Consider the following 17,956-nt stretch of genomic DNA (forward strand, 5'->3'; position numbering starts at 1 on the left):
TTGACCTTGACAAGTAGCTTTCCTTCTGAAATCTCCCAGATGAACCCCTTGATTTGTAGTTGGATCTTCTTAGAATCTAACATAACTAAATTTTGCAGCCATGTATGCCATAGATTTATCCTCCAACTCTTCAAGTTCTTCTTGAGAGTAGAACTGACTTTCATCTTCTGGCTCACCATGAGCAATTTCAGCTATAACAATTTCCTTGATTATTGAGGAGGGTGCAACCTTGACTTCTTAAGTTTCAGGTTCATGAGCAACAAGTGCAGTGGTTTTTGCAAGTGCTTTGCTCTTACTGTCAATATATCCACGGCCATAGATAATGGCTCTCTGCTCTTATTCCAATTCATGGATTCTCATCTTTCCATATATCACCTCCAGGGACATAGTAATAAAATCATCTCTTTTCCTGATTGATGTGTTCTTTTGTTCCAAGTGAACTGGTAGAGTCAACATAAACTTTATGTTAGACTCTCGAATTGGATAAATTTTCTCATGTAGCTTCAATTCGCATAATAGTCTTGCATATCTTTCAAAGAGTGAGCCAGTGTTTTTCCAGGTTGAAGTTTAAACGCTTCATACTGAGTCGTCAGAATATCCATCCTGTTTTCTTGACTTCTTATGTACCTTCCATCAATAGCTCAATGGTCCCACATATCCTTTGCACTATTACTTCCTAAAAGTTGATGTCTCATATCATTATCGGTCGATTCCACTATTATGAGTTGAAGGCCTGTGTCCAGATTCATCAACTACTTTTCAGTCTCTATATATTTAGACGGATCCCTGGGAGTGGATATTGAAGGAATTCATACACCAGCTGGGGTAGTCGATTCAGTAACCACTTTCATTGGAATATAAGAGCCATTCAGTAATATCCCAATATATAATGGAATTGAAGCTTTCATAAACAGCATCATCCTTTTCTTCCAAAGGTTATAATTATCTCTGTCAAATGGGGGAACCTTGATACTTCCAATTCTTTGGTTGTTCATCATCTTGGCGGAATTTTTCAAGAACTTGTTTCTTTTTTCGGATCTTGATTTGTATATCGATGAACAAGCTCTGATACTAATTGTTAGTCCCAAAGTATCGTAGAAGGAGAGTTGCATAATATACCTAGAATCTTTTTTGATTCGTTTCAAGTTCTTTGTTATATTTACGGAATCAAAATAGACACAAAATAATTCGAGAAATAAATTTTTTATTAATATAAATCTTGAGGTTGCTACAATCTAATCAATTAAATCATTAGCTATAATAAATTTGACAGCACAACAATATGTTTACAAGCTTCAATAAATAGAGCCTTCAATGGAGTTTCGTAAGAAATACAGGTGGTTGTTGAGAAAGATAATTGAATAAAATAAATTCATTCTGCTTCTTTTGTAGTATTTCAAATGTATTGGACAGGTGGCTTGATTTTAGCCAGAAAACCAATTCATTTATTTCTTCATCCAATGAAATTACCAAGTTAATTACTAGCGACAAGAGGGATGAAAATATCTGTCTTTCTCCTTGCGACCACAGGATGACAGTTATCCCTTGTTACTTGCGACCACATGGAAACTTCCCTTGTCTTACAACTTTTTACTGGCGACACACACACACATAGAGAGAGAGAGAGAGAGAGCAGTGGCTCTAACTTGCGACCAAGAGGCAAACAATTGCCTTAGGAATATTTCTCTCTTAGTAGCGACCACAGTCAAGCTTTTGGACTTGGTATCTAATATGACTTGCGACTGCAGTAAAACAATTTTCCTTTAGCCATTTCTCCCTTTACTTGAGACTACAAAGGAAAACTCTTTCCTTAACATAAATTGTTACTTGCGACCACTAGGATAGATTTTCCTTGGTGCAAATTTGGACTTGAACAAAATTCTTTCTCTCTTGAGTTCCTATAATTTGTATCAACAATAAATCTTCTGTTATAACCAAATTAAATCCTTTCTGATATGAAGATTCTTGGTGCACTAGACTGGTTCACAAACAATTAACATGAATTCATTTAATTCAATTTCCTTTGCAATTTTGAGCTGATACAACTTGGTTGGTTATTCATTGTTTCATTCACTGAACCCCTGATCTTTAATACTTCAAATCAAATCATTTCACTGACACCGGGAGTCCTTTGATATTTTATCTTCAGGGAGGCTTGAATATTTTAATGAACTTCTTCCCAGGACCTATTAGGGATTTAGAGCATTAATTTCATCTTTTGATTCTTTGTATTTATCCAGTCTTCATCTTCAGGGTTCCTGTGCTTCACAGTTTAATACTATTTATCTGTTTCTTTTTTTATGTTGAGTTATATTTTCTCGGTTACATATGACGTTACATTATGCTTTACAATTCCTTAATTTTCTTTTTCTCGTTTTGTAAGTATCTTCATCTTCTTCTTTTTAACCATCTCTTATACATGTATGCATTTTAATGTTCTCAACATTATTTTAAAGGTTTATGTATTTTTATGTAATTGCTTCTTTATTTTTTTATTACATGTATTAATTGCTCATGTGTGTTAATGACTGCTAACAATTATTTACTCTTCTTATGTAGATTATTTTATTCAGTTGAGGCCAAGAAAATGGAATAAACAATGATAAAAATTAAAAAATTACTAAGAATGAAGGAAAAGCATTCAAAGATGATGAGACCTTGAGATGACTGGTCTAAACTTTTAAAACATATATTAATTATTTTAATGAATTATTATATATAATATTGAACAATTAGTATGAAGATGTAAATTTAATTTTTACTCTTATAATGGTGACATGCTCGGATTGTGTTTTATGATGAGTTTTTCAATTTTGGTTATTGTTGTACGCTTATGATTTAGATATAAATTTAGCAATTTGTTCTACATTGATATCTATAATTTTTTTTAAATAACTGCCCAACGTTAATTCCTACCACATTCATGCTATTTCTTACCGCATTCAAGCTAAACAGTGGTAGGAAATGGTTGGTGGAAAATGCCAATTTTCATGGCTTATGGCACAAAATCTACCATTTTTAATCAAAATATACCAATTCTGGAAGGAAATACCGATTTAAAACCTTCCAATTCTGGTAGAAAAAGATATTGAATTGGTCAACTAGCATGTGGCACGCCACGTAGATGAGTCCCACATACCAATTCAGCAATTGGGGTCCATATAATTAGTGTGACATTGTTGGTGATGTGGTGGACCATGTGGCACGTCACATGTGCAACCACTTGACAAGTAAGGGCCATTTGAAAAACAGCCTCAATTCCTACCAAATAGCATTTCTGACCTAAGCAATTCTCACCAAACTATTTCATAAGAATTGACCCCTTTTCTACCAGATTATGGTCATTTACTACTAAACGCATGGTAAGAAATGACCGTTTTCCTTGTAGTGCATGTTAACTGTGCGTTGATAAAAATTAGAAAACACTTAACATAATTCATTGATTTGAGATCTATCAACTTCAATCTAATTCAATCTTGTTTCTGATTGGTGGAGAAAAAGTGAATTGAATTGTTAATCTTAACTGTTGGATTAAAATTTGAAGTCACCTAATCTAACGAATGAGATTATTAATCCGCGTGAGACCAATTATTGGGTATGAATTCTTTTGGAGTATTATAAATAGTGTTTCGACCGCTGATCCAAACGCCGATTCTCTCACTCCTACCATCAATCTTAATGTCACGGCAACTTCTCTCACTTCCGACCCCAAGATAATGCATAAGAATTGAACCATTCTCCTTTTACAACCAGATTATAGCTATTTCCTACCAAATGCATGGTAGAAAATACTCTTTTTTCGTATGGTGCATGTTAAGAGTGTGTTTGTAAAAATTAGAGAACACTTACCATAATTCACTGATTCGAGATCCATTAACTTCAATCCAACCCAATCTTGTTTTTGAGTGGTGGAGAAAAAGTTAAGAGGATCTATAATCTTAACAGTTTGATTAAAATTTGAAGTCACCTAATCCAAGGGTGAGATTATTGATCCGAGTGAGACCAATGATTGGGTATGGTTTTTTTGGGAGTATTATAAATAGTGCTTCGGTTGCTGATCTTAACGCAGCTTCTCTCACTCCGACCGTCGATCTTAATGTCGCGGCAGTTTTTCTTACTTCCGACGTCGAGCTTAACGCCGGAGCTCTCTCACCGCTAGATGCAGCTTTTTCTTCAGATCCCGCTTCGTCAACTCTCCCTTCGGACGATTAAATTTTCATTCCGGTATGAAAGATTATCTTACTTTTATGATTTTGATATTTATTAAACTATTAAAAAATTAGTTATATGACACAAGTACTTAGTACCTCCCATTAGGTGTAAAGTAAGGTCAATTTCAGTCAAACAATGCATTTTAATAAAGATTTTTTTTTAATTTTTCACTAAAATATTTGAGATATCATTACATGATATTTTATAATATTTTAGTTATGGCATTTGTGAGACTAACCTTTAATTTTAGTATCAGTCCTTTAAAATTTACCGTTGTAACTTATTTTTAATAACTTTTTAAAACATATTCTTAGATATGTTCAAAGATTTTTCTCATAATGTTTCATAGTTTTGTGATAAATTTTTTGTTATGGTCAATAAATAGTAATTTGATTAGTAGCTATAGAAGATGAATTTAGTGAAAACAACTCAAAATTTAAATGCAATGCAAATTTAAATTTAATTATTGTTTATTCTAATTCACACATGCTGAGTTGTTGAGGACATGAATGAGCAGAAATATTATATTTAATATATTTTTATGCTAGCAGTTGGATGCTCGATAAATGAAATGACATGAGCCATTGGATAAAAAAAATCCTAATTCTTGGATACAAATAAAGGTCTCTTCTTAAAATTTTCAAATAAGAAAGTGTTGCAATTATCTCTCTATAAATTTTACTTTTAAGGTGATTAGTTTATCTTCCATATTTGTTATTAATTTTTTTATTATAAACTTTTTTGATTATTTGTCTTTATCTTCTACAAGATTATAATTTTGCTTCACATTTGCTCCATTTATTTTGATGATTAATAGATGCCTTAAGAGCATGAGTTATGTTCCATTTTTTGATCATTATCCGCTATATGATCAGTGTATCTACTAGTGATCGTTCACAGTTCAACTTGAGAAAATAAAGTCAATTCATGTTTTATTTTAATCAAAACTCGTTTGGTTTTTTCTTGGGTATTTATAACCACTTTTTAGCGTAGTTATAATTTTTTAATAATTCTTTAACCATTGGATTGTCTTGGTGGAACTAAGGATGATTATAGTTAATCTAACACAAATTTTTTTTATAGGAAATTAAACAAGAAGTTTGTTTCGATTCAAATACGCTTTCTTGTGTACATATTTAGCCATGTTTTTAGGATTTTTTTTAAACACTCAAAATGTTGGTTAATGCCACTTTGCTACTTCCTGTAAGTGTTAAAAAGATTAGCCTCCTTTACGGTGAAATTTTATCACTTAAACATTTGATTTTGTAAGTGTTATACATGAGTTTTCATTGTAGACATTTTGGCTCTTTCTTGGCACATCTGAAATCATGTTTTTAAGGTTTTATTGAACATTTCAAGCTCGCTTTAAGTGGGTCCAAGTGGGTACCTAAAGTTGATAAAATATTGGCTTGGTTGTAGCAATTTTATCAACTCGTTTTGTTATTTTTCTTAGTGATAATCAAGACATTAAACTGGGCTTTGATTCCCAGATGTCATCAAGGACTATGGTTTTGCATATTAGGTGTCGATTATGGCCACGTCTTGGCTAGGTGTCGACATAAGTCAAGCTCATGTCCAGATGTCGACACGAACAATGGCAGATGTCGACACAAGCCATATTTTGACTTAGAAATTATTTCATTCTTCTGTGACTTCAAGCTTTTTATTTTCAAAGAACTAACTTCCTTATGGAGATAACCAATATATTTTATTATTGATATGTTGACGGATAGTGCACTAGTCTGGTTCACAGACGAATAACATAGAATTGAACATCTTGATTTGTTTGATTCTTTAGTTATTAACACATTCAGACTGCTTCATTTCTTCAATCCACTGAAATCCTTGATCTTCAGTGCTAGAATAAATTCCTTTATGTAACACAGAAAGTTCTTTGATATTTTATTCTTCATAGAGGTTTGAACATTGAAATGAACTTCTTTCCGTGAATTTGTTACGGACTTGGAGCTTTAATTACTTGGAGCTTTAATTACATGTATTGATTCTTTATATTTATCCAATCTTTGTACATTTTCACTTTTATAGTAGCTTGTGTCAAAAGATCAAAGTTCACTTAAACTGAGTTTCATTCTCCTCTTGTGAAGAGTTTAATGAACTTTAAAAAGCCTACTTAGTTCTTGAACTCTTTCGTAAAAAGCACTAATCAAATTGAGATCAACGCTTTTGTTATTTGGCTATCAGAACGAACTAAGTATTCATCAACACACCAGCGCACCGATAGCCCAACTCAATATGCCCAACATTAATCAATATTCTAATATATACATTTCTTTTCTCCAATCATCATCTTCTTGTGCACACGATAATGAATGTACATACATACACTATTATACATACATACACGATCACTATCATCACCAACCATATCTGATATAAATTGAAATCATTATTTTATGTTAGTCATCACCACCGTATCATATCTAAACTGAAATCACTATTTTATATTGCACAAATTACTGAAATGCCAGTTTACGCTGAAAATCACTAATTTGTCTTACAAAAATCACTAATATGTGTTATAAAAATCACCAATTTATATAATAAAAATTACTCACAATTGATACAGAGTATTATATACTATACGCAACCACTATACCACTACCGCTTATCTCACCGTCACAATCACCTCCAATCAGTTCATCACGATCAGAGTGTTATCGCCATAATTTCGAACAAAAATTACTAATTTTAACTATTAATATAGTAAGTAGTACATGTAGAGAGAGGTGGGGAAGAGAAAGAGGTAATCAAAAAAAGAAAATTTAAGAAAAGATGAAGATGAAAGGAGGATGGAGAAAATGGAGGGGAACCGGCGAGGATGGCGGTGGAGAAAGGGTTGATGGCGGTGGTGGGGTTGATGGTCCCCACTACCATCATATATATATATATATATATATAGAGAGAGAGAGAGAGAGAATTAAGTTCTATTAGAGTAGCCCCTATATATATAGGGGCTACTCTAATAGAATCCAATATTAGAATAGAAACTAGAAACCAAATAATTTTTTTAAAAAAAAAATTACTTCGAAATATGTATGTAAATCGATCGTTGAGAGATGTAGAAAAATACAGTCAAGTCTGATTTTAACAAAAAATTATCATTTGACGGGAAAAATCAAATTAAAAATAAAGGAGAAAAGCTGAAATTGTGTGTGGGAGGGTGCAGATTAGTTGGGTGTGGTGCTTTTAGGGGGTTTTTTTAGATTAAATTGATCTAATGGCTTAGTTTAGTTTCTAGTTTTTATTCTAATTTTAGTTTTTATTTGTTCATTCCCATATATATATATATATGAGAATGAACAAATACTAAAATGATACGTATACACATATTTGGGAAAAAATGACGGATTTTACATGTTTTTCGTGAAACAATACCAAAATGTTATGAAATTTATGGCCAATTATGACCGTTTGAATCTGCCGATGCCAAATGCATAACAAGATTCAGAAGATAATATAACTCAAAATGATGATTAGACACCTATATCAGTATCTGTATATGGAAATAGATAAATGAAAATAAAATGATACACAAAAAGAGAGGAGAACTCTAAGAAGAGAGAGTGAGAATGGGAGAGAAGCATATTTGTCTTCTCCGTCATGTTATCAAAATAATTGTATATACATATATGTGCCTATTTCATAATACTCATTTCGTGCAACTGAGTATTCATGTTTTACTCAGGACAAAATGTGTATTCAGCATTGATACTCAGATAAAAAGATGTTTATTTAATATTGAATATCTATAGGATACTTCGTTGCTGAATGCGTAATGTCAATACCCCATTTTACATTACGTAATCCATCAGTTATAAATGTACAAATTATCAGAACTAGTTATTTTTGTTAGTTTTTTGCGGAAGAAATGTTAAAATTGTATATCACTCCATATTTGGCACACTAACACACACATACATATATATATATATATATAAACTTGTTTTTATCTATATTCATATTATATTAAATATATGGTACCTAATATAATATATAGTATTATATATTATATTCTTACCTTATTCTTGTCATATGCATGCTTAAATGTTTATTTTCTTATATGACATACTAGTAGGTTACTTGCACTTATTCTATTAACTTGTGTTAATATTATATGGTAAAAATTAGATAACACTCACTGTAACTTCATTTGTTTTGAGATCTATCAACTTTAATTCAACCCAATTTAATTTCTGATTAGTGGAGAAAAAGCGAAGCGGATGTTAATCGTAACAATTGGATTAAAATTTGAAGTTATCTAATCCAATGAATAACATTAGTGGTCCGCGTGAGACCAAAAATTGTGTATGAATTTTTTGAGAGTATTATAGATAATATTCCCTACATTTCATTTTAGTAGTCTTTTTTGATTAAGATAATATATAATAGGCTTAATGACCTTTTTAGTCTCAACGTTTATATTAGTGTACCCATAAACCCTTTAAGTTTAAAGTCGTACATTTTCGCTCCTCAGATATCCAAAACATGCCTTTTAACCCTTGGGCCGAGTTGGGCCACGTAAAGTTACATAACGGCGAGGCTATTTCAGTAATTAACCAGCCCCTATTCAGACAAGTTTAAAACGTACCTTTTCAACCTTAAAATTTGAAATTGTACCCATAAACCTCTAAAGTTTGAAATGGATTTAATTGATTCCCTTAATTTGAACAGCCGGTATCACACAAAATGGCATCTCTGAATGAGGTTCTCTCTCGATCTGAAATGGATACACATATGCGATATTAGGACAAGTATAAGATTAAAAAGTCTTTGACTTTGTCTATGAATGGCATGCAGAAACCTCTTATTCTTTCTCTATCTAACCCAACTTCCCAAGCGGAGTGTACTGCTGAAGAAGCTTAGACATGGTCAGAAGTAAGAAAATGCACATTTTACTCTAAATTTATCCTTTCCTAGTTCAAGTAATAATATCTGTTGTCTAAACTGTTAAAAGATTAGCTTATCTAGTCAACTGACAGCTTGTTGCTTATTCTCCTGGACCGAACTTCATTTATACTTTTCTAATTTACAATCTGCAGGGCCGTGCAATCTTTGCTAGTGGAAGCCCATTTAAACCTACCGAATATGATGGAAAACTCCACATTCCTTGCCAGGTTGACCAGAATACTAGAGGGATGTACTATTTTTTTCCTAAGAAATATTATGAATATATGACCACATGCTTTCTACGTCTTACAAGAAAATAATGCTTACATATTTCCTGGGTTTGGTTTGGGCATAATCATGTCTGGTACCATTCGCGTACATGATGACTTGCTTCTGGCAGCCTGTAAATACAATAAGAAATTAAATTGATAAATTATATAGTGTAAACTGCTGAGAATTAAAGTTTTTGTTGAGATCACCATTCTCCCACAATAGTTTAAAATAATATTTACAGATGCAGTTCCTCTTAAACTCGGTTCCTAAATTCTAACTAGAGACGTTAAAATTTGATCGATGTAATGCATTTTGGTCTATGAAAATTTTCTTAAGCCTGTTGTTTTTTCTAGTTTATATATAGGATTGTCGGATGACAAATTACATTATGCTAAGGATCTCATTGACGTTTTAAAAAAGAAGCACAAGGATGGGATATACAAAGAGATGGTACTAGATTGGTTTAGTTTGTTGATCCTTTTCTTCTGATAACATCTAACATTATTAAAATCTCTTCAATTAGATGAAATTACCGTATTGTGCAGGTCATATATGTAGAAGCATGTGAAAGTGGCAGCATATTTGAAGGTTTGTTGTCAGATGGAATGAACATTTACGTCCAGACGGCCTCAAATTCAATCGAGGATAGCTATGGAGCATATTGTCCTAAGGAATTTGGTCCTCTTCCTTTTAAGGATCATCCCCCACCACGAGAGTTCAGAACTTTCTTGGGAGATTTGTATAGTGTGTCTTGGATGGAGGACACGTATCTATTTTCACATGGTAGATCATCTACTTAACTAATATAGCTTCTATAATTAACTTTATAATTTACAGTGAGACTCATAATCTGAAGAATGAGAGTATTGAACAACAATACTATAGAAGGTACATATAGACATTCTCAAATCTAGATCATAGATCTACTCGATTGCTGTGATGTATCTTGTTGTAGTTATAAAACTGTAAAATGAATATATAGTTCAATAAAACGTGTGCGAGGGTATGTCAGTATGATCCATGTTGCTTTATCAAAATTATCAACTCCATTACTATTTCATTTTCTTGATGAACACAAAATAGAAAAAAGCCCGATATAATCGATCGATCTCATAATAGGCCACGGTATGATTTAGAAAGAAGTTCCATTAAGATCTTGTAACCAATTGTAAAAGCACTAGCTGATATCGGGCGATTGAATTAATCAACAAATATGAACATGTTTGTATTATAAACTCAACCAAATACCAATATGTCATTAAGGGAATCAATTAAAACAATTTCAAACTTTAGGGGATTATGAGTACAATTTCAAATTTTAAGATTTAAAAGGAATGTTTTAAACTTGTGTGAATACCGGCTGGTTAATTACTGGAATATCCTTGCCGTTACGTAACGTTACACGGCCCAACTCGACCCAAGGGTTAAAAGACATGTTTTGGATACTCGAGTGGCGAAAAGGTATGGCTTTAAACTTAAAGGGTTTATTGGTACACCGGTGCAAACGTTGAGGCTGAAAAGGTCATTAAGCCTATATAATAAGTAAGTTTCAAGTCTTATCCCTTATTATTGCACTAGTTTTGTATATAAATGTAATAAAATTACATTGAAATGATATAAAACAAACTGGTAAATTGGGAAATTTGTTCATAAATATGCATGGTATGTAAAGATACACAACTATTGTGAGATAAATTTTGTTGTAAAAAGACATTATTAATATGGGATAAAGGGATGGAGTACTTAATTATCACATCATTGAATTTAAGTTCCATGTGACAACGCTCCATCAAATAAGAATCATCATACTCCCTCCCACTCATTTACATTTCTCAATTGAAAATATTAAGCATATTAAGGAAAAATTTCGTTAGATAAATTTTAAATCAAATATCCTTATTTAATACATTTAAAAAATTAGAATATAGCTAAATTTTAAACAAATAAATTTTGGGAAAAAATATTTAGGGGTAGTTTTGAAAAATTAACTTTAAATTTGTACTAAAATAAGAGATGAATATATAATTGGAGATAAAAAAAATTCTAAAAGAGACATATATTGAGATAGGTGGAATAGATCAGTTGCGAGCTAGGTGAGTCCAGTATTGCCATTGAGTTTTCAATCTCATCATCTGCCCACCTGTAGCCCTCTTGTCTTGTCGCACGTAATCGTGTCAAGTGTCAACTAATAATGCAAGTACTCAACCCAACAAGCCAATCAATTCTCTAGTTCATAGTCGACTGATGGAGGGGGAAACCACGGCTAAAAAACACTTTAAGCTTCACCCCTACTAGTACAATGTCACTCACATCTTATTTGGGCGACCTTGGCAGCCGTTGGTGCGGATTTTGGTGATAGTACCAAATATTCAAATAACTCATACACCATTACTAGAGTGTGCTCCCTGCCGCACTACATAAATTCATTAACCGCCAAACGTTTAGAATTACGAATTATGAAGTGTTTGATAGCCTAAAATTGGTCCACCAGAGTTACTGGAAATTCTTTCTTTTATAGAGGTCGACCTCTCTGGAAACACGATCATTCAATTTGCATGTAAAAGCCTAACGAATTTGTGCTCTACTGTAAAATTTGTAATATTTTGAAAAAATTGATAAGATACAGATACACAATAAAAATGCAACAAAATTTATGATTTCTGGCTACAACTACCTTCTCACCTGCGAAAAATATCAATCAACAACCTACAAATTTTCAGTGGTGCGTGTTGATAAAACGAGCCGTTAAAGTAAATGAATTTTTCATATTCGCGGTAGAATTGATATAAACAAATGTAATCGACTGCAGAAAACCTAATTAGCTGGTTTTATCAACTTGCGAACGGAAAACATACAGGAAAAGAGATTGAACAAAAAATACACTACAAGAAAAATGGTCTTTTCCTACCAAGCAAATCAAACCAGAAAAACTTGGTAGGAAATGGTAGAGCATTTCCTACCAACCCGTAAACTGGTAGGAATTGCTCTAGGTGGGGCCCAGATTGTGTACACGCAAGCACCAAAACCTACCAATATTGGTGGGAAATTCAAAACCTACCAATATTGGTAGGTTTTGACCAAAATTTGATACCAAAATGGTCCCATCAACCACGTCATCAGCCCTCACTTATTTTATTGTTTAAAATTTTTTATGAAAAAAGAAATAATATCTTAAATCTGAACCATTTCCTACCAAGTTTGGTGGGAAAGTGTTTCCTACCAAGATTGGTAGGTTTTGGTAGAATCTTATTGTGAAAATAACCCCACCGACCACATCAGCAGGCCACATATTATTAAGAATATAAAACATTTTTCTGAAGTATAAAAAAATATTAATAATTCAGGTCATTTCCTACCAATATTGGTAGGAAAAGGACATCTGGCCGTGAAAAGCATTTCCTACCATATTTGGTAGGAAAAGGTCTGGAATTAATAATATTTTAAAAATGGACCCACCACCTTTTTAGTTTTGTTTTGGGTGGTGTTAATAGAATGAAGATAAGATGAAAATTTAGAAAGAAGAAGAGAAAGATAAGAAAGAAGAAGAAGAAGGAGAAAAGGGAGAAGTTTTTTTCTTCAAGAATCACTTTCATTGTAAAGGTATAATTTGATCTCATTGTTCTTTATTTCAATATTGTAAGTTTTTTTTGTTCTATGTTAGTTAGGATGATATTGTGTATGATTTGAATGTATAATTTGTATATGCTTTATAATTGAAGAGAAAAAATGTGAAGTTAAATTGAAATGGTGTTTGTTAATATTGTAGATGGTGAGAAAGATGTTATAATTTGTATGTTAATAATTTATATATGCTTGAAATGTTAACAATTCCAAAAAGTGAAGTTAAATTGAATTGTAGTTTTGTTAATATTGTAGATGTCAAATGTAAACCGTGGTTGGATGTCACGTCGTATGAAAAGTGATCGCATTACGTTAACGGATGAGTATAAAAATGGTGTGGAAGAATTTTTAGATTCGGCAAAAAGGTGTGGGTTGACAAAAGATAAGACGTTGTGTCCTTGTAAGAATTGTGGGAATGGTCATTGGGAAAATTTAGATACCATAAAGTTTCACTTGTATGCTTCCGGATTTTTTGAATCATATACCGTGTGGACTTTACATGGTGAGAAAGAGCCAACAACGGAGTCTCGACGGACATGTCATCGTAAACGACGTGCACCACCAATTGTGGAACCACTAGTGGATATGTTTGGGTTGTTACGAGATAGTTCCGGGCAAGATTTTTATAGCTTCAATGATATGAGGGGTAGTAATAGTAGTAGTATGAATGATGCCGAAGAATCTCCAAATTTTGATGCTTCTCAATTTTACACCGATGCCAATGAGTCGGGAGCTCCTATTTACCCCGGTAACAAAAATTATACAAAACTCTCTTTCACTACGAGATTGTTACATTTCAAAGACGTATCTCGTTGTAGTGAGAAATCATTTAATTTACTACTTGATATTATTGGGGAAGTGTTGCCACGAGATCATAAGCTACCGGTTTCTTATTATGCAATGAAGAAAATGGTGAAAAAATTGAAGTTGGGATATGAAAAAATTGATGTATGTGCAAATAATTGTATGTTATTTTATAATAACGACGAAAAAAAAGTTGTTTGTGACATTTGCAAAGAGGATCGTTACAAAGATATCATGGGAAAAAATGGAAGGAAAATACCAAAGAAGGTGTTAAGACATTTTCCGCTAATTTCCCGTTTACAACGATTATACATGTCGGAGCATACGGCTAAACATATGACTTGGCACAAGAATAGAGAAATAAAAGAGGGAGAGCTAAGTCACCCCTCGGACGGAGATGATTGGAAAAATTTTGACAAGCGATGCCCATCTTTTGCTAAGGAGTTTCGTAATGTTCGACTTGGATTGTCGAGTGATGGTTTCAATCCATTTGGAAATTCCGGAAATAATGTATACACATTGTGGCCGGTTGTAGTGGTCGTCTATAATCTACCTCCTTCTATGTGTATGAAAAGACCGTTCATGTTTATGACACTACTAATTCCCGGTCCGGATAATCCGAAAAAAAATCTCAATGTGTTTCTAAGGCCGCTTATGAACGAATTATTTATTTTGTGGCAAAGCGGGGTTGAAACTTATGATCAACATTTGAAAACAAATTTCATCATGAAGGCGGCACTTATGTGGACAATTAGTGATTTTCCCGCTTTAGGTATGCTTAGTGGTTGGTCAACAAAAGGGAAGATGGGATGCCCGGTTTGTGTTGGAAATGTACAAGGTTTCCAACTCAAGAATTGCGGAAAATGTTGTTTCTATGGAACATATCGAACATTTTTGGATAAAAATGATCCGATGCGAAAGAAAAATCAAAAATATGCTACAACGGAACTTAAAGTGTTTGATGGTCGTACCAAGGGTGAGAAATTACTATCTTCTTTATTGCAAATAGATTTCGCTCCACCCGGAAACACTTTTAGTAAATTCAAGCCTAGGGGCTATGGAGTAGATCATCATTGGACCCACTTTTCAATGTTTTGGGAACTACCGTATTGGGCATCTCATGATCTACGACATTGTATTGATGTTATGCATACCGAGAAGAATGTGTTTGAGAATATATTTTACACAATTGTAAATGATCGTATCAAGACTAAAGATAAAACAAATCAAGGGCGGATTGCAAATATCTAGATGTACGACGTGATTTGTGGATCGATGAAAAGGGGATCATGCCTAAAGCACCTTACACAATTACTAGAACTCAACTCCGGCTTTTATGTGATTGGATCTCTAAACTTAAACTTCCCGATGGATGTGTCTCGAATATATCCCGTTGTATCAAATGGGATACTTTAAGAATTACCGGTTTTAAATCGCATGATTGTCATATTTTCATGCAAAAGTTAATGCCAATTGCTTTTCGTGAATTTTTACCATCTTATATTGTGGAAGCTCTCACCGCTCTTTCAAATATTTTCCTTGATATTTGCTCATCCGTTTTACTATGTGAAGATTTGGATGTCTTGGAAAAACATGTAGTGAGGACAATGTGTGTGCTCGAAACCGTCTTTCCACCGGCTTTATTTGACATTATGGAACACTTACTTGTACACTTGATTGAAGAATGTAGACTCGGAGGACCGGTTTACTATCGTTGGATGTACCCTTTTGAGCGATTGTTGAAGCATATGAAAGATAAGGTCGGCAATAGAGCACGGGTGGAAGGTTCAATTGCGGAGAGATATGTTGAGGAAGAAATGATCAATTTTTCTTCATTTTACTTTCGCTCTTCCATAAACACGGTTCATAATACCGCACGTCGTAATGAAGTTGTGGTTGAAGCACAAGAAGAAAATGTTTTAGAAGTTTTTAGATATCCTCTTCAAACTATTGGGAAGCACGTTGTTGGGTATTTAAATAAAAGTGATTTGATGATTGCAGAATATTATGTGCTACTAAATATGCCGGAAGTTCAACCGTACATTCGGTAATTTACTACATGTGTCTTTTGTAATTAAATGTTAATTTACTACATGTGTCTTTTGTATAGTGTTATATATAATTTACTAATTACTTTTGTATTTCAGGGAATTTGATGCCCACATACGTGCGAATGATCCACATATATCAAATGAAAGATTGGAGTCGCTCCAAAAAACCAAATTTAAGCCTTGGTTTAGAGAAAAGGTACTTTCATTAATCCGCATATTATATGGTACATTTGATATAAAAATATTCTAATATAATACATATTTTTATTGTATATAGGTTGAAAATGGTGTAAACTATGACCTTTTCAAATATTTGATTGATGGGCCGGTATGCGATATTTTCTCTTTTCAAGGTTGTTTGGTTAATGGATATAAGTTTCATGTTAATGATGGGGTTTTTGTTAAAGGCACTTTTCACAATGATGTTCTTGTTAATTACTATGGTCAAATAGAAGAAATTATTAAGCTTATCTATGGAGGAGGAAATTTTGTTTATTTATTTAGATGTCATTGGTTTGATAGTGTTGGAAATGGTGTTCGGGTTGATAAAAATCGTGTTGTGACTATTGATGTGAAATCAAGGTTGAAGTCGAATGAAATATTTATTTTGGCTAGTCAAGCAATTCAAGTATACTATGCTCCCGGTGTATTGAATCCTCGGAGCAATTTGTATACCGTTGTGAATTGTAAAAATCGCCCTATTGATGAAACTACTAATGAACCAAATGAAGAGGCTTTTCAAGAGAATGTATCAAATGCGTCTTCATCGTCCTTTTTTATTGATTTCGCACAATATGATCCCATTCGAATTGATCGAACTCAAAATATGGAAGAAGAAGAGGAAGAAGATGAAGAATTACAAGAAGACGAAGAAGTTGAAAGAAGTAGAGAAGAAGAAGAAGAAGAAGAAGAAGAAGAAGAAGAAGAAGAAGAAGAAGAAGAAGAAGAAGAAACCGATGGTTTTGAAGATATTGATTGATATGTATTTTGAAATTTAATTGTTCTAGTAATGAATTTTAATGGTGAGTTTTCTACATTTTTTATATTGGTAAATTTTCTACATTCTCTATATTTAAATAGAGAATAACTGGTTTTCTCTACAGAGGGAAATAACTGGTTGTAAATAACCTCTAGTAGGAAATAACTAGTTGGAAATAACCTCTAGTAGGAAATAACTGGTTGGAAATAACCTCCAGTAGGAAATAACTGGTTGGAAATAACATTTGGTAGGAAATATGTGGTAGGAAATGGCGGTTCCCAACCTTCTGTTTTAAAACCTACCAAAAACGGCGTATTTCCAACCAGTTATTTCCTACCAAAACTAGTAGGGAATGGCTACCACCTATTTCCCACCAATATTGGTAGGAAATGTGAGAAACTATTACGAAAAGAAAATATTAAATATGAAAATGGTTTGATAAATTAAAACTTTTCAAGTGAAATGTCATTTTATAGTGAAATAAAACTAGGAAAAAAATTTGGGTAAGAAAACAATTATGACTAAGAAAATCGTTTAGAAAACGGAACGTCGAGATTGTTCGAAGATTGAGTTAGGTTTTCAACTCAAAGTGTCGGGGATGAGTTAGACATTTGGATTTTTTTTAATAATCCAACCTTACGGATGATTAGATATATGAGTTTTATACATGTAATCGAAGTATAAAACTTTTAAAAATTAAGCTATTATGTATTTATAATAGATCTATAGAAAAAAAATATAAGAAAAATATATTTTTTGTACTGTTTTCCCATAGTTTGTCACATTTCCGTTGATCAAACTCTATAAACATAAACATCTATTCATTTTAATAGTGAAACTCTAAAAGTTAGTTGATCACACTTACATCCCGTGTTTTCATTTGTTTTTTGGATAATTATAATTATTACGAAAAGAAAATATTAAATATGAAAATGGTTCGATAAATTAAAACTTTTCAAGTGAAATGTCATTTTATAGTGAAATAAAACTAGGAAAAAAATTTGGGTAAGAAAACAATTATGACTAAGAAAATCGTTTAGAAAACGGAACGTCGAGATTGTTCGAAGATTGAGTTAGGTTTTCAACTCAAAGTGTCGGGGATGTTGAG

The 17,956-nt window shown here is 32.7% G+C and overlaps 2 protein-coding genes across 2 annotated transcripts; both read left to right on the forward strand.

The window, feature by feature from the left end:
* Positions 1-7,005: 7,005 nt before the first annotated feature.
* LOC141664950 (legumain-like) lies at positions 7,006-10,193 on the forward strand. Its single transcript, XM_074470909.1, has 3 exons — positions 7,006-7,093; positions 9,758-9,843; positions 9,939-10,193. Exons 1-3 carry the CDS (start codon positions 7,006-7,008, stop codon positions 10,191-10,193), a joined length of 429 nt encoding a protein of 142 aa, XP_074327010.1.
* Positions 10,194-13,269: 3,076 nt separating this feature from the next.
* LOC141664951 (uncharacterized) lies at positions 13,270-15,069 on the forward strand. Its single transcript, XM_074470910.1, has one exon. The coding sequence runs from the start codon at positions 13,270-13,272 to the stop codon at positions 15,067-15,069; it is 1,800 nt and encodes a 599-aa protein (XP_074327011.1).
* The last annotated feature ends 2,887 nt before the right edge of the window (positions 15,070-17,956 follow it).

The sequence above is a fragment of the Apium graveolens genome, chromosome 6 (assembly GCF_009905375.1).
Source record: "Apium graveolens cultivar Ventura chromosome 6, ASM990537v1, whole genome shotgun sequence".
NCBI classification, from domain to species: Eukaryota; Viridiplantae; Streptophyta; class Magnoliopsida; order Apiales; family Apiaceae; genus Apium; species Apium graveolens.